This window comes from Corvus hawaiiensis, chromosome 30, assembly GCF_020740725.1.
Source record: "Corvus hawaiiensis isolate bCorHaw1 chromosome 30, bCorHaw1.pri.cur, whole genome shotgun sequence".
In the NCBI taxonomy this organism is placed as follows: domain Eukaryota; kingdom Metazoa; phylum Chordata; class Aves; order Passeriformes; family Corvidae; genus Corvus; species Corvus hawaiiensis.
The window spans coordinates 20,318,669-20,337,209 of NC_063242.1; the positions used below are offsets into that span (position 1 = coordinate 20,318,669).

The 18,541-nt window shown below is 38.1% G+C and overlaps 1 protein-coding gene across 4 annotated transcripts in view; it reads right to left on the reverse strand.

Moving 5' to 3' along the window:
- Positions 1-18,541, reverse strand: part of SS18 (SS18 subunit of BAF chromatin remodeling complex) — a 49,835-nt gene that overhangs the window by 16,801 nt on the left and 14,493 nt on the right. For all 4 annotated transcript variants that reach the window (XM_048289389.1, XM_048289386.1, XM_048289388.1 and 1 more), the window contains exons 4-5: positions 9,896-10,049; positions 3,317-3,538 (exon numbers count right to left, since the gene is read on the reverse strand). In XM_048289389.1, coding sequence (XP_048145346.1) covers positions 3,317-3,538; positions 9,896-10,049 — 376 coding nt within the window. The remainder of the gene's footprint in view (positions 1-3,316; positions 3,539-9,895; positions 10,050-18,541) is intronic.

Genomic DNA, 18,541 nt, shown 5'->3' on the forward strand with positions numbered 1-18,541 from the left:
AAGTCCAAAATTACTTGAATTCTCTTTTAAACTAGACTGACTGTAAAATCAATACCATGAAAACTTTGCTTCTCATTTAAGGTATTCCTCTGGCTAGCATTTTATAACTAGTGCAAATCAATAATGAATACAAAGTGGATACAGGAAGTAAATCCAGCAAAGAGTTCTGTTACTATGCATTTTATTTCTCAATTAGCACTTTTTCATTTTTTTCTTGCTAACACCATCTGCCTCACAAGGTGTATATACAGCAAGATGTTTTGGTAGCAAATGCACATAAAAAGGTTATGCTAAAGCCACCCAGGTGTTGATCAAGCCTTTCTGAGTGTTATGATGGCTTTATATATTATATAATAGTATGTTTTTTTTCCCCTGGAAGTACTGGCTTCATTCAGTACAGTAAGTATTACTCACTGAAAAACTACTTCAGTATTTTGTTTCTTCCTAATAGTCCATGTGAGATGTGACGCCTAGTCCAACAGTGAAGACAGAATTATTAATTTATTCATGGTTTTCTTATGGCACCCATAAGTAATCTGTCCAAATCTTCATAATGAATATACTTTCATAACTCTCCTGTGAAATCAGATGGTATCGTAATCTTACCATCACATCATTCCTCTACAGCTGAGGAACCCACATAAAGAAAGATTAAGGTCAAAAACATCTACTGATTTTTAACAGCCAACTTGAGATGCTAAGATCTCATCTTGCAGAATATTTAGCATTGTATTTAGCTAGTGCTGTTATTAACTGACAGATGTAGTAGGATCTCTCATTTTCAGTATGAATCACTCCTGTAAGACAAAGAAACAAAACATGCTTAGGGGCTCACAAATGTCTCCTGACAACAACACTGAGGTTCAGAAATTTTGGTTCATTTCTGTTTCTGAATTCTTGCACAACTAAGAAATCTTTGAGCCACAATCTGTTTATTCCCCTTCTGTTAAACTGCACTGAGTGCATTTCCTAGCAGCTCATTCTTGCTTCTTCACTTAGGTCAGAAGCCTGAAGTCGCCATGCTTGGCTGAGACCTCTGCCCAGCCAGACTGGGGCTTGGTTACCTATCTAAATCTCTCATGGTCTCACAGATTCCTCTGTCGTTCTCTGCCTGGCTTGGAGTCACAAGAGAGTGAAGATACAAAAATAATTCCTCTAATTTGTCATCAAATTTCAATACACATGTAACAACTAAGAGTAGAAAATGGAGGAAATGTATTAAGCAGACCTGACTGGGAATCATCTTAGATCAAAATAACAAACATGCACATCTTCAGACTTAAGACTTCCTCTCTCACAGATACTTGGAACAGTATTTTCACTTAACAGCAAATAGCACTTGGCTTGCATAACACACAAGTTTCAAAGCCTTGCTCTAAAGGGGCACTTGCATTCCTACATTTATATATTAAGTGCTCTGTTTACTACTGTTTTTGTGAGACACTGAAACATTTTAAAGAATGTAATTTTTCATCCTACAGCCCTCTACTTCTGTGAAACCTCTGCAAAAAACAGAACCAGCCTTAAAGCAGACACTTGGAATGGAAAAAGTCTCAGCCTGAAGGGTCAAAACTTGGCAGAATTAGAATTACACAATGCAAAAGTTTGTGTGGCCCTAATGGCAATGGGACCATTGTTCTAACTAAAGATTTTGCTCTTGTTCTTGAACCTATAATTTGGTTAATACTGTTTTATTCTTTAATCCCCAAAGTCACTTCAGTACCATTACTTGTTCAGAACAGAAATCTTTTAAGTTTATTTCTGCTTAACTTCTAATGACCAATTTTCAAGTTTGACAGAGTACAGAAAACACAACAGGGGAATATTACGAGGAAGAGTAAAGAATGCTACTTTGAGATGGAATCATCTCCTAAATTTTAGGCCAGTCACACAAAATTGTTTTCTGTAGAGTGACTTACTAGAAGGCTCCCTCACACATACTGCTACATAATTATTGCTAACTCTGCAACTAAAAAACCTGAACTGAACTGGCACAGGGCTTTTTCAAAGCATCTTACAACGTTTACAAAATTACTACATTGTGTATTGTACAGAACACCGAGATAACTTGCCAGTTCAGAGAGATGCATAAATATTCCCGCTTGTGATGGTTTCCTCTGCTATGTGCCTACCTTTTGTTTCTTCTGCTGTTGTATTTTAAGAAAAATGCTATTAACAATATGGATGTTGAAGGACTCAGACTTCCCACTTTTTCTACTGGTAAGAAAAGTGCAGAAACAGCTGTTTCATCATGACTTATTTTTAGCCTCTCATTAAGTTAGTCTTTTGTCTGTTTTGCACCTTTCTGTAGCCTAATAATCAAACTGATCAGTATGACCTGGTCTGTCTGTACACCTCAGGAACAGATGGTCTCTACATATAAAAAAGTGGAGCTTCGGTTTGTCATATGTCTTCTAGCAGGTGCTATGTACAGATCCAGTGCAGTAAACAGACTTAACAGGTAAGCTGAAAATACTGCTTGCTGACTTGTAAAGCACATCTATAAGAATATGCAGTACATATACAACTTAATAATTTGCTGTGCTGTGACTCTAACGCAATATTTTAATTCCACAATGTCCTTGCACTTCAACAAGGACACCAAAACATCACTGGTTTATGCAATGGAAATATCTTAGATACTAAATTAGTTTTGATTTTTACTATATACACAAGGACATCTCATGAAAGCAGTAGGGAGTACCAGAGTTGTTCCTGGTACTGAATTTTTCTTCTCTAAGACTAACAGACATTCCATGCTAAAAACAGCATGCAGCAGAAAACAAAGACTAAATAGGTATAACAATCTGAGGGCTATCTGACTTTTAATTTTTCAATTTAACCGAGAGACTTAAAAGTAGAGATGTCTTTTATCAACCTGAATGATAATAACACTTAGCTAGAAGTGTAAAGTCTGATAGACAAACAGCAGTTCCAGCTTATAACTGACGGAACTAGATCCATTTCCAGATTCTCACGTAACACCTGAAAATAGTTCAATGTCTGCAAATAAAAAAAAGTCACAGACACATGGGAGAAAAGAGATGTAGAATCCTCCAAACATAGGTACAGAATATTCACATCCTATTCTGAGATGATCCTTCCACAAGGATCACTGAGCCCATGTCTTAAGTAAATGGCCCATATGGTGACTGAAGTCACAACCTTTGTGTTCTTAGCACCATGCTCTAACCAGCTGAGCCAATCTCAGGATACAAATGCATTTAGAGAAAGATATCTACAACATAAGACCTTTTAAAAAAATCTGCACCCAAGATGTTTTCCTTTTACAGAAGCTAACAAGCACCTCACTTACCTTGGTTTGGTTGCATATTCATGTTTGGTCTGGGCCCATAGTTGCCCATTGGCTGTCCCTGGCTCATTGTCATCTGATTCTGCACTGGCATGCTCTGTGACGATGGCACTGAGTGATTATAGCCACCCATGGACCCATGGCTACTTGAAGGCATATTCATGGAACTGTTTGTCATATTGAGCTGGTTAGGTCCAGGTCCTTGCATAGGCATATGGTTGGGTCCTTCAGAAAGAAAAACAGGGAAAAAAGTACATTAAGCATCATAAAAGCAGGTGAAAACAGTCATACAGAATCACAAAACTAAAGAGAAGTCATTAAATACAATTACATTAAAATAAATTTAAAATACAGTTTGCATGTGATTTCCCTACTTTAAAAATAAGCGAGTAACAAAGTTCATCTCTACTATGAAATACATTTTCTTTTGTTGAGCAGCTAAAGCTACTAAAACAAAGGTGAATTATCACATAGCTCATCTTCTATCCGTATCATACACAAAACTAGTCTTTTTAGTACTTTCATAATACAGCCTGAATTTCAACCTGAATTGCACAAGACCAGGGTAACAGACAGCTTGATAACTCTTATCAGCTGTAATTGTTACATAGGCTGTAACATTTCTGTATATTCAAACAACCCATACTAGACAATTTTTTGAAACTAATGATTATTTTTAAACACAGGCACTATTAACATTGACATAATTACACAGAATCATAGAAACACTTTGATTGGAAAAGACCATTAAGATTGTCAAGTCCAACAACAAATTTAACAGTGCCAAATCCACCACTAAATGTTAACTTAGGCTAACTTTCATTCAAATGATTACACAGTTACCCATAAAAGAATGAGGAAGGTGACAAGCACTCCATGGATCACTGATGCAACAGCAAAGGCTTTTGTAGAAAATCTGTGAGCCAAACTCATTCTACAGAGCTGTTTTAGTGCCCCTGTAGATAAAAATCTAATCAAAAGTTGTTCCTGACAAGAAGACAACTCCTGAGTTTATCTCCTGAGATGGGAATGAGAACAAATCTTCATGGTAAGACATTAAGACTTTTTTTTTGATACGTCAATCATGACTTTTTTTGTAAGAATGACATGTAAATGGAAAGCATTTAGTGACCTATGTCGGTAAACACGTCACCTGTGCTGTGCATATGCAGAACAACCTTGGAAATCAGAGAAAGGTGTGAAAAAAGGACGAAGTGAAAATGTTGCAGACAATGAGCTGCATCTTTTCCACTTGTAAATAAGGTTGAAAATTTCAACACAAGAGAAAATCAATGCTTTTGATTTCTAGTGGACCTAGCATTGCAGTGATTCAGATCGTATGAGACAATGCAGAATAAAAACGGCTGAAGGACTATTTAACATTTTTGATCATATACTGTATAGCCAATATTCTGCAACTGTATTTGCAGATTACTAGAGTGGGGGATGATGACTGGAAGGACAGACACGAAATTATCAGTTCAACTTGTCAAGAGGCAAAGGAAAAGCAACTCGTTAATACACCCATCTTGTTGTTGAGCCAACAACATCTTTTCACCTTTTATTTCCCTTCTTCTTGACAACGCAGGTTGAATATGGATTATTCTCTGAATTACATCTACTCTCAATGGGTATTTTAACAAGTACAACATTACAGTACCATCTGGTCAGGCTTCTCATTACTTTAGGTGGAACAGGTGAACAGCTCCTAGGACTAAAATAAGTAAGAGCTGTGACTGGATATTAACTATGACAAGTAAAAAAAGTAGATGAAATGCATGGATTATGCCCAAGACAAGCACCACACAAAGACCTCGTGAAAATATGTACAACCAGTGGACATGACAGACCAGGTCAACTGTAAACAAGGCAAATGCTGATATGTACAGATTTCACCACGAAGATGCTGCTGTTGCTGAACATGCCACAGGTTTTTTGTTAAGCTAGAAAACTCTAAGAAGAGGAATCTCAAAGAAACTATGCTAGTAGAGCTGTAGGAAGGTACTGATTTGTTTACATATTTCCCGGCGAAAATTAAAAAAAAAAAAGAACCACACACACCCCCCTCTGCCTTCAGATGTAAACAGCTTTTAAGTCCTTGGCTAATGAAAAAACTGCACTGACCTAGGGTAGAATGAAGGAAGAAATAAGGACATAGAGAGCTGCACACATGGTCACAGAGACCATACTAACTGACTGAAACAAAAAGATGCAGAAGAAAAAGATAACAACGATAAATGAACGCAGCTACTAAAGCCAAACTGAAGAAATGGAGAGTAAGTTTAAAAATATGTTTATCCTCTTGCCCTTTTAAAGACACCTTACTGAAATAAACACAAACCTATTTTGTCAAGGAAATTGTAAAAGCTGAAAAAGGTACCACACATGCAGTTCACTGTTCCTGCAAAACAAGGTGAGCAGAGATTGCTGAAATGTACAAAGGCAGATCCACCACAAATACAGGAAAACTAGTTCAGTGAATAGGATTATGCCCACAAAAATACCACAGATGCGTATACTGTCCCTCTTCAATTCAACACTGCCTAATTCAGTGAGAATTCAGTGCCTAATTCAGTGAGAACATGGAGACAGTTTAATTATGAAAAAGTGAGATTGTCTCTAACCATGAGTTCAATCGTGAATGTGCTCTTAGGTAAAGCTATGGTGAAGAAAAGCTTCCTACTGTAGCGCCAAGCTACCATTGCAGAGCTGCTAGAAGACTACTCTCCTAATTCCTTTCCTAATTAAAGGAAGGAATACACAGGGTTAGTGCCAGAAGGTTAGGGCCAGGGAGTGGCTTTGTTTGTTTCTGATCAAAGGAAGACATTGTCAATGACAGATTTCAGAGAGTTAGGCCAGCACATGGGAGTAAGTTTTTAAAAACTGATAATGTAAGAAGCAAAATGAGGAAGGCAAAAATCATCACAAGAGGTAACTTGAAAAAATAGAACATCTTCTCTAAAAGGCTGGTTTACACTTCATGTCTCAGGTAGCACCAAAACAGGACAAGGCACTCATAAGAAAAAGCTGTCATATGAAATGTGAGGTACGTGTATTTTCTGTGGTCAAAATCAGGGGTTTTGTTAGCAAAAAGCTAGAAAACAAAGAGACAAAAAGCTAAGACCATAGTATCAAAAATCTTGCCAATGAAAAATAATAAAAACACACTTTTACATATAATTTTTTTATAGCTTGTCAAAACACTTCATGGGGTTCTCTCGTGTATAAGGACAAAGCAATTGATTTTTTTTTTATATGGATAAATGAAATAGGAAGAAGAGAATATGAATGAACTGTGAGTGAATTAATGAGGCATGAAGTATGTATCTCCACTTTAAAGTAACTGCTTTAAATGCCATACTAATTAGATCTGTGTTATAATAAAGTTAGCAGAGTAAGTATCTATCCTGAGTATAAACACAAGTCTTTTTTCCTCTTAACCACCTATGCACAGCACATTACCTCCAAGAAGCTGTAATCCAGACTAAGTACATTTGAGACTAAATTTGCAGGAAGGAAAGAAGACTTTGAGAGAAGTTGCTAGGAACACACAAGTGCATGTGTTTTGGTTTAGGAATGCTATTCCCGAATTTACTGTTTCCACTAAAATGCTCCAAACCACACACCACTTGCTCACTCCCCTGTCCCCTCATTTCACTCTCCTGTGTTGGGCTGGAGAGGAGAACTGGAGGCACAAAAAGTAAAGATTACAAGTTGAGATATGAACAATTTACTGGAAACAGCAATGAAATAAGAAGAGTAACAGCAACAATATTAGTAACAGTGTACAAGATGCAAAGGATTCACAGGCCAACTGCTCACCACACAGAACCTCCACCAGGTTAGAATAACCTCCAGGTCCTGGCCATGCCTCCTCCTGGCTACTGTAAAAATTAACCCTGTTCTGGCCGGAACCAGGACAACCTGTTATTTAGGAAGGTCACCTATCAGTGCCACAACAAAGGTCAGAGACCCCTACAGAGAGGCTTATCTTTCAACTTTTTACATATGATAAAATAACCTCAAGAAATCAGGAAGACAACCTGCCCCTAGCACATCTTAGTTCATCATCTCCTTCCAAATTGAGATCACCCTTACTTTGCATCACATAAATTCAGTCAAAGAAACTCTTCAGACAGCAATTTTTTCAGCTAAAACCCACAATCTGTCACAGGTACAGATAACACTCAAGTGTATCACCAGCTGAAAAAGGTTTGTCATGACTGTCTTCCCTGGCAAGAGGATACAGACACGCATTTGTCAGGGGATGCAATTAAGGGCCTCAGCAGCACTTCAGGTTCTGTACTAACCAGGACACAAGCACAAGAAAAATCATCCTTTGCCCTTCAGGCAATAGGACAGGTCTATAGCAGAACTTTAAAATGACTCATGCCCTGATCATCACTAGTTCTTCTAATCCTCTCATCAACCCTTCTGCCCATACTCAGGTCTGTGGAAGCTCCTGCTCAGAAAATACCTGATATCCTTGGCTGGCATTTTTAAGTGCCTGCATTTTATTTTTCCCAGGCTGGTCAACTGATGACAGTCCTGGATTCTCTCTGTTTAAGATTAGTGACTTTACTCCTTTTATACAGATCATCTCTACAGATATTTAAGATTCTGTATCTGGTTTTTATTACAAATGTCTATGAAACTTCAGAGTTAAGTGCTCTAAAACCAGAAAGCAAATGCATACACTGCAGACATTATTAGACATACATCTCTGTGAAATACAGAAAGGCTCACAAACAGGTGAACTAACACATACTTGAAAAGATATGTGTAACTGAGCTATACACTTAACAAGATCATTCTGTTTCCCTTTTTCCAACGCCTACCTATGAAATGATTTTAGTGTGCCTTTCTGATATTAGAGATGCCCTCATTCTAAGCTCTTTATCTTCACATCCTCCGAGAAAACTTCAAACTGAGAAGGAAAGAACAGATATTCATAAAAGGAAATATGTTGGAAGAAAGGCTAAATTAAAGCTTAGTTGGAAACTGTATTTAAGTATCTGTCTAGGTGAATACCAAAACAAAGCTATTTACCTTTTACATATTTTCGTAAGAGCTCTTTTCTTATTCTATCTAATTACAAAATATGTATGTTTAAGGAGTGACTTTTCTCCCCCGTGGCTCTGCAGTGAAGTCATTATGCTCACATTGTGACTTAGTAATCCTTCTCCTTGGAAAAGATCACTATAATAACAGTAATATGATTACACTTGAGGGTCAAAGAGACTGATTTTTGAGAGGCAATGCTATTCTCCATGGGAACTGATGGATCTTAGATGGATAAAGGACACCATAATCAGAGTATCTCTGCCCTACTTAGGGAGCAGCATATATTGCTCTTTACACTTCCAAATGCAGACCATGACCAACATGTATGATGAAACTAACTTCTCTAGATCTTTTATTGCACTTCTTATAGATGGCCTCTGGAGGCTGTTCAAGCCACTCTTCCAGAAAAGCTGCCATTATCAAGTCCATTTTATCAAGATTTGGACAGAAATTAGAGGCCACAGCAATCGTTATATTTTTTACTTTGTATTAAGTTTTGCATAGTTATTTACTGTGTTTGCTGTCATGAAGGTTATCCTCGTCACCAGTGAAAGACGAATTTTCAAAGACCCTTTGACAGTAGTTTCCTTTCTTGAAAGTATCAATACCTTGAGGAGCTTTTGTATGAAAAGTTCCTCCATAACCAAAAAAAAAAAAAAAAAAAAAGGAAGGGATCCTGAACAAAAGCAACCCTGGGAATGCAATTTTAAGCTGAAAGCCATTTCACATGAAACAGGCAGTATGATTTTACAAGTGGAAATTCAGGAAAATAGCCTCAATATAAAGAAGCATGCTCTTCCATTGCCTACTCCACTCTGATCTGACTGCTAAAGGGAATAGTTACCCCAAAGTCAGTATTGGTAGGTACAATGTGGCATGTTATCATCCTCCTTCTGTGCTTTGTTTCTGTCTTCCCAAGTACTTTTCTTTTTATTACAAAACACAATGGCATAGAAACTGACTTAAAATTTACACCTAGAACAATAATCTGGAGGCCATTTCTTTACAAATCCCTTACGATTCAACACATCTTCAATAATAAAGAACACAGGGGATTAGTGGAAGCTGTGTAAAAGCAATCTTTTTTTTTTTAACATTTACCCAAATCAGAAACACCCTCTTTCAGACGTATCTATTTTATATTATCTAATTATTTAGCTACAATGATTTCACATTATCTTTTTATGGAAGGATTTGTGTTCACTCAGCCACAGGCCAATACCTTTCCCCAGTAAGCCCTCTAAAGCCAGCTGTACTGCATGGTTTCAAACAGACTAAATTTAGCCAGTTCTGTTCATCAGAGGAATGCTGTGTGTCAGCTACATCAAAGCCCAAGGGCAGCCTGATAAACACTGAATACAGGTCACGTAGCTCTGTAGCTAACAAACTCTAAGAGAGCTTGTACTCGGGGGCATTCAAAGCAGTTTTGTCATCAACAATCTAGTATCCCTTGAGCCCCCATGTCGTTTCAGTTGCCAGGCAACGCTGGTGTTAATGTCTTAGAGGAGAAAAACTTACCAGGCATCTGGCCGTTCATCTGGTTCTGCATGTGTGGTGCAGGAGGGCCCCCACCTACCATACCATCTGAAGACATGTTGTGCGAGCGCGGGGGTGGGGGAGGGCCGCTCTGACTCATCCCGCCCGGACCCATAGGCATATTCTGTGTGGGTGGCTGAAAGGAGACAGTTTAGTCAAACACGAGAAGCAGTTAGTCTGACAAATATATTATATGTACATACGGTACAGCATTTGCCTATATTGTTCAGTGGCGTATGAAAGAAAGCGCTGAAACGCACGTCTTTCTCTTTCTGATATGTTTAACTCCTCCCAGTATTAATTCTGGCAAAACGTTTAACATTTTGATCAATTTTACATGAAGTATTACATGCAGACAACACCACAGCACCTTTGAGCACCACTTTAAAATAAAAAAAACACAAATCAATGTCTCATTAAAAAATTACAGCTGAACAGTTTAAGATTGCTGGAGTCACTCCCTCACACACAAACGCACACAAAAGCTTTCCTTCAGCAGAGGAGTAAGTCTTCACTGTAATTCTCTCACATCAACAATTTGTTGCTGTTAACAGACCTTGCACTGGGACAAAGCAGGTACAACATGAGATGAAAGCCTCTGAATGCTCATAGACCAGCAAAAAATTTGCACCTGGGTGTGGTAAAATGCTAGTGATCTCTTCCCCGCTCTCCCCCAAAGCAATGAAGGCCTAGTTCATAATTCTGTGCCAAACACCCCCTACAGACTGGAAGCACATTAGTGCTGGCCTCCAAAGGTCCAGAGACAGCTGCCTAGAAAGGATGTTTTTGGCAAATTTCCTAATGAAATTGTGAGGAAAATAACTGAGTAACCTTGAGAGTTCAAAGAGGGAGAGCAAGAAAAACAATAAATACAAGGGGGAATTTACTGGTAGGTTCTACTCATGGTTATGTAAGGACACACAGAAACTGCTAGTAGCCAGCTTTGTTTTCCTACTAAAAACACCTGCGAGACTCTACAATCCTCCTCACATACCTTAGCCAAGCACTTTCAGGGGAATAAAAATCATCTCAGTGAGAGCAAATGCCTGGCTCCCTGGCTTTTGAGGACTCTGTCTACAGGTTATAACTATTCATGAAAAACCCTCCCCCCTTGAGACAACATGCATGCATTTTTCAACGTTTCTCCTCACAGCCAGAACCAAGGGGGTGAACCCTAAGTTCCTGTCTAGCTCAGTCCCCACTTTTGCCTACACTACTCATCAGCTTCTTAAAGACAAAACACAATACAGTAGTAAAGAGTAATGCTTTCCCCATGAGTGCTGGAGATGGTAACAGCAGGGTAACACAGACACACACACACACTACTTGCAGGGGAGGGGGGTGAACAGTAATAATTCGTTGTCTCAACATTTTTTCAAATACCTCAGGTATTATTTTCCCTGCAGTTCTTTAAAAAAACTCCTCAGGAAATTAGTGAAGGCTTTGTTTTCCGCAAGAAGAAGGAAGGAGATGAAGAAAAATGCAAGCAAGTAGGCAACTTCTCTTACTAAACTCCTTTCATTCCTCCATGATGAAGAGAATAAGCAAAGTTCCTTCCACAGCCTATAGCAGAAGTGGCAGAAGGTGGAGAAGCTAAGAGTGAAAGGCAGCTCTACTCTCTGAACACTGTGACTGAAATGCTGCTCTGTTTTGCTTGTTCCTCCTCCACTACTGAGCAACCAAGGCAAGGCTGCTCCTCCTGTCCCTTCACCTTCAAAATTCACTATCATCTTAATTTTGCATCTAACAGAGATTATCTAAAACCGATATACAAAGAAATAAACAAAAAAGAAAACAAACAGAATATTTTCATTTTTATTTGGAAAGTATGTTTAGGAATACTAGCAAAACCAACACACTTGGTACCTCTACATGAGCAGTCAGAGCTCAGAGCAGTCCCATGCCAGCAAACTGAGAGCAAAGTTGAAAATCATTCAAGCTGAAATGTTTTTAGAATTTAAATGAACTTCTTCAATTCCAAGTATAAAACATTAGTAAGTCCAATGAAGTACTAAAGAAGATTAGATCTTACCTACGTTTTAGCTATCCTATATATGATACTGCACAAACATGGGCATACCCTTATCTGTGGAAAGATGGACCAAAAAAGTTCCAAGGGTTATTTAGACAAAACTATATATATTCCAACTCTATTTAGTCTGGAAGTTTTCAAAACAACTATCCTTCAAGAAAAACACTGCAGTTATCAAGAAAACAGCATGAGAGAGTACACACATGCGAGGACAGGGAAGAAAAAATATTAATGACTTTAGATACAAAAACCTTCATAAACCACAGGAATTAAGACAATTGAGGGAGCAAGTAAAAACACTCAAAAAGGTACTACCAGAAAATAATTCATCAAGAAGAGCTTCTGGATATGGAAACAGCCCAAACACCTGTGTGAATCTGTATCAGATTCTTGAAAATAATGCAAGAAAAAGGTCCAAGCGGCTAAAAAATTTCAATCTTCCATTAAAATAAACTACCCTATCAGATGACTAGAAGGTAGATGAACACTGTACCTCTATTTACAAAAAAAATAGTAGGACCAATTCTAGGAATTATGGACCTGTGAGCCTTGTTCTCTGAGCTACAGGTAAAATGATGAAAATAATTAAAATCATAAAATTCCAAGGATGATAAAGCTGAGTTAGTAAAGTGTCAATATAGTTAAGTCAAACCTTTCTAATTCATTAATTTTTTCAGATATTAATTAAATCACCTAGCTGCATAATTAACAAAAACTTCTTAATACGAGATTTTTGACAAAGCCTTTTGGAGCAATACATTGTCCAGCGGCACTGATCAGAAACTACCCAAAGGGAAGTTCATGAAGTTCAACGAGTAAAGGAACATACAGAGGTCTCCTGAAAATCTCTCTTGGTAAATGTCAACATGTGAAGATACTGCAACATTACTGAAAATGTGGAAGGAAGAATAAGCAGAATGTGCCAAGTGAAATTCAACGTGGATAAATATATGGCAATTACACTGAACTGTGAACTACTTTCTTCAGGAAGAGGAACTTTCTATTGCCATTAATCCAGAAAAAAATAACAAACAAAGAACTGACCCCAATCCAGACAGTTTTGTGGAAAAAAGTAACCAACAAAGCAAAAAACCCAACAAAACAAACAGAAAACTCAAAACCCCATAAAATCTATTCATAATACTTGTGGTCACTTTCTGATTATCTTCAGTAAAATCCAAAATGAGGTAGAATATTAAAGAAAAAAATGCCAATGTATTTGAGATGATAATACACATTCAGTTTGAACAAAGTAATCTGAAAAAGATACTGTAAAAACAGAAGGATTCTAAAGACAGGCAACCAGTGATTAAAAATTGTGAATGTTTACACCTGAAACAGCAAAAAGGACAGGTTTTTTTTGTTGATTTTTTTTCATACAAAGGAATTTAACATAAGAGGATATGACAGAAATACAATCTAATGTATGATACATACAAAAAGTAGATCATCCAATTTATGGTTTAACGAGAAAGAAAACCTCAGGAGAATAGTCAGTAAATTGAGAAATAACATTAAACATACAGGACACCACATAAATCACATAAACCTGAGATATTCATCAACACAAGACACTGGAACAAAGTTTAAATAAGATTAAGAGATAATTACACATACATATATGCAATAGAAACAATTATACAGGATATTATATAGGATATTTTAAAAGTGCATTACAAGCCTTTGTGCCAGATCATAAACCAATCACTACCTGATAGTAATTAAAATGAAATGTCTCCTGCAGATATAATTATTCCCCAGTGAAATTCCTCCAGAGTATTTTTCTAGTGGATGCAGACAGAAGAAAACAAGAAAAAATTGTTTTTAAATGGCAGCTTCCTGATTTCTACTGGAGTTGATCCAGACTTTTACAGATAATAAACTTCTTTAAATTAACTTTAGTTTAAAAACCCTAAAACAATAACAACAAAAAAACCCCCGCACCCAGCCACATACACTAGGTTATTTAATCTTTTTTGTTCTTTACAGAAGTTAAGTAAATTGACCATCCCCGGGAACATGCACTGCATATGGCAAAGACTTTTTAAAATACAAAATGATCACATAGTATTCAAAAGAAACAACCCACCCTTTGTGAAGGGAAAGCTACCCAAAATGAACCCTAGCCATATAGTCTAGATATGAAGGGTGAAATGACATCCAAACATAGTGAACAGAACCAAAGGAAAGGCTACTTCCGCTCTTTTGCTGGATGCGTGACAAAAAGGAATGAAAATTAAAATCACTGCTGATGTTATTCCAATTATGAATTAGAAAATGTTACATATTTTACTATCTGTAAAAAAGTAAATTAAAGACTTAGAAGATGTTAGACATAGCTTCACTTGCTAAACACTAATTTTTGGCTCATTTCCCCAAACACACAGATTACACTTATAGCCACTATGAGCATTTAAAATTTATCAGAGCATGAAAAAAAATAATTATAAGCTATTTAGTGCAACTCTGGAAATCTGAACTGGAAAAAGACTGAAACTGACCCAATAGTTGTAACAAAAAAAAGAGACAAGAAAAAAAAATCAGACTTTAACTGACAACTTTACAGCAAACAAAACACTATTAAATCCAAAAGTTATTTGAAAGCATGCATTAAAGACAATAGTTACACTGCGTTTTTTTAGAGGATTTTCTTTTAAATAAATTAGATCAAATGCAATACAGCAACAATAAAATCTGTACACCTGAAGACGGTAAGATTTTTCTTAACATCAACAGCAGACTCAAGATTTGTTTATGGAGCATCTATTGTTATAAAAACTGAGGTGGAATACCAACTCAGTCACCAAAAAAAAGCAAAAAACAGGAAATACTGTTAAGCACATTGAAACACGATTTTGCTAATCAATACAACTAGTGACAAATATTTACACGACACTATCAAAAATACAATTTTCTTGAAATTCTGCCAGAGTAACTATTAAAAGCTACAGGGAATGCAAACATAGCCTTCTTTTCTTTCCAAGAGAAACCCTAACTCAGGATTTAATCAATCAACGTTTTCAATTCTCAAATACCATTTTCTGCAAAGCAAAACACCCCATCCCAGGGGGTACTCTGCCCTGCTCATATCACATTGCTAATACACAGGACCTGTCCCAGTCTCAGGAAGCAGTACTCTGTTGATAGGTGATGATGGCACCTGTGGAATACTTACTGAGGTGTCAGACTGGGAAATACGATTGTAAAGGAATATGGTTTTGAGATTTGAAAAAGCAGGGATGTAATTGGGTTATGACTCCTCTTCTTCAAGGTACAGGATATTCTAATATTGACTGTCTAAAATGAAAAAATGAAGAGCCTGTATCAATTCCCAGCTAGTGTAATATTTGGGGGTAGGGAAGATTTCTAAAGGAAAAGCATTTACAATCATGTTTAAATAGTGAATTATAAATGTAATTTGTGCTCTCACTGTTGGATTACCAGTTGTAATGCTGAGAGTATGGAATTCTAAATTTAGAATGACAACCAGTTTACACATCTTGATTTACATCAGTATCTTCAAAAATCAGAGAAATTCTGACTTAATATTTGCACAAATGTTAAAACAGTGCATACTGTAATATTTAAACACTGTTTAAAGATGAAATTGGAATCTTTAATTGCTTCAATTTGCATATGTCACTGCATAAAAATATTTCACTGTCCCAATATTAACTTTTTAACAAACAAAATTTAACCCTAAAATATCTAGCAATAGCTACTCTGATACTTAAAAAAATAATCCCCCAAAGTTCTTAACTCTTAAAAAAACTAAAAATCATTTAAATCAGAAATTTTTAAAACTGCATGAATTCATATGGCCTTATTATAATTGACCATGAGTAAGTCAACTGTGAATGTTAACTCGGGGATCACTAGACGACTTCAGAGATGCTCTATAACTCCCCCATAAAATGCAGTTTCTATCTGTTCTCAGAATCTTTGTGTTACACAGCCTTTGCCTCTTTTGCTTTTAAGACAGTTTAAAGTTTGGTCTGATATTTGTAAGTTTTGCTTGCCTTTAGTAACCTAAGAGGAAAAAAAATCCACCTCTGTTCTAGCCAAAAGACCTTATGGAAACTCAACGAAAGCAGAAAGAACCCTGCAGAACCCTCAGAGCATGGCATTTGGGAAAGAGCAAAACCATGGAGGCTGAAGGACTCGGTACCTACGTTACCAGACTGGCTGGTACAGCTCTCAGGAAACTGCCTACAGTTGAAATAGGTATTTATTGTGCAGATACTGCACTACAGAGAGGCAAATCACATCTTCAAGTATGAAAGAATTACACTTTAGAGCATACTCCTCATTCAAGCTGCCAGCTATTTTTACTGATTTCTAAATCAGCCACAGAAATTCACAGGCAACAGAAGTAGTTTTTTGTGTACAGTGCACTAGCTCCCCATGTGGACACACCTGATTAACAATACATGCAAAGTAGCTTACAGAACTTCGAGCAATCCTCTGGTTTAAAGTGGCAGCTAGTAGTCTCTGAATTCACTCCTAACAGCCTAACAACTTAATTCCCATATTTCGTTTATTTTTTTCTTGTTGTAGTGATGCCTTAGGTTTTAACTTTTTTATTTTTCAAATCCTGTACTGCTTAGTACGTAACTCTGAAACTTCAGATAGCCTGTTAGCTAGTGTCCTCTCATGCTTGCTAGAACTAACAAACCCTCTCTGGGCCTGAACTCAAGGACACCTTGCTGTCCAAGGCCCCAGAATATGTAAACTAAAGCCTCTGATGGGGGTAGCAAACTTGAGGTAATTACATTACTACCTGAAATTATAATTGGAGAATTAACCCTGATATGCAAGTGGACCAAACTTATAAAAGTGTAAAAAACCCAGGACCCAGGGTCCATCTTGGGTGGAGCCCCTTTTGACTTTTGAAGGCCCTTCAAATAAATACCTGCTTTTATTCTCTTAATCTGGTCTCCCTTCTGTTTTCAGAGCCACTTCAAGGCATCAGTAGTTTCTGGGTTAAGAAGCTCCCTCGAGTGACTCTTCATTTCCAACAGCACCTTTTCAGTTGTGCCAACACAGCCACTTTTTTCTCTTCTATAGCATCTTGAGAAATTATTATCATTTTTTAAAAACTATTTTGTTGGGGAAGATGAAACAGGAAAGCCTTATAAATATGATTGCCTGACAAAAGATTTTGAGAATATGAAAACTATAAGCGACATCGAAATGAAAGCCACCTTTTGAGATACCAAGTCTTAGTTACTGAACAACTGGAAAACAATGGTATGGCCGACTGAAGGTAATCCCCTCTTGATGGAACAATACCCTCTGCTTGCAGGCAGGTCCAAGGGTCAGAGCAGACCCTACTAGCTCAGCAGAAGGGGTCCAAAGAGTAGTTTTTAGAAGTTAAGATGTAACACTCTATGGTAATACAAGAACTCTTATAGGCTGTATGTAAATGCTATAGGATTTGTATCTTGTATTAGATTGGTTAGTGACAATTAGAATATTCAGTACAGAAGATGATTTATTGTATTGTAACCAGGACTTCAGACACTCTTACTCCACTCTTACTCACACTCTTACGACACTCTCTCTCACTTCTTCATTCTCATTCCTCTCTCGCTCTCTCTCTCTCTTTACTTACCCGCTTACTCTCTTGCTCTCCTGGGCCTGCTCAGAGCTGCCAGCTGCAGCTCTAAGCAGTGCCCCTGTACCCCCGCCCTTTGCAATAAACCGCATGTTCCAAGATCTGACTTCAGAGATCTCTCGTCACCGTCCGTCTCGTCTACGCCCGGTCCAGACTGAACCCACCAAAGTCCCACAGTCTGGCGCCCATCGTGATTGCCGAACCCACACCCAGAACCTACAGTCTGGCGCACAACGTGATTGAAGGCCCGGTTCAGCTTTCTCCATCTGTGGGAGACTTCTCCATGGATGGTAACTAAAAGACCAGTTATAGCCACCTAGAACGTGTCGTGAGCACAGCATACCGTTGCTGCGCATCGTAAAAGCCGGAGCTCTATAATTCTGCTGAGGCAGCCTTCGAGCACGGGGATTACCTGGAGCTCTTGGAGGGAACTGCCTGGCAGTCCTCGAGCACAGGCGGCCACTGCTGTGCAGCGGCTACCTGGAGCTCTTTGAGGAAGTTTGCCGTGGCACCCCTCGAGCACGGACACGCTGCTAAGCAGTGCCGACCGGAGCTCTAAGGAGGGACCCTGCCGCTCGCCCCGAGCACAGGCGAGTAGTGCTCAGCACCGCCCGCGCTGGAGCTCTCAGTGTGGACCCACCCGTGAGGTCCTGAGCACGGAAAGCCGTTGCCAAGCGATGCCTAAAACCGGAGCTCTGAGAAAGGACCCAAAAGCAGCGTCCTGAGCACCTACTGGAGTGCCTGGCCAGCCCCCCCACGACGGACCTCTGACTAAGGACACTGCTCCTGCGACATCATCTAAGTGAGTATCATACTGGTCTAATAATGGGACAAACCCACTCTGCCCATGACACAGATCTCTATAACCAACTTAAGCATTTACTTATAAGCTCCGGTCCAAGTCAATTACCTAAACAGGAGCTAAAAAATCTTTTAGAATGGACTCGAGTTAATTTCCCAAATGCTGACCGTTCAGCCG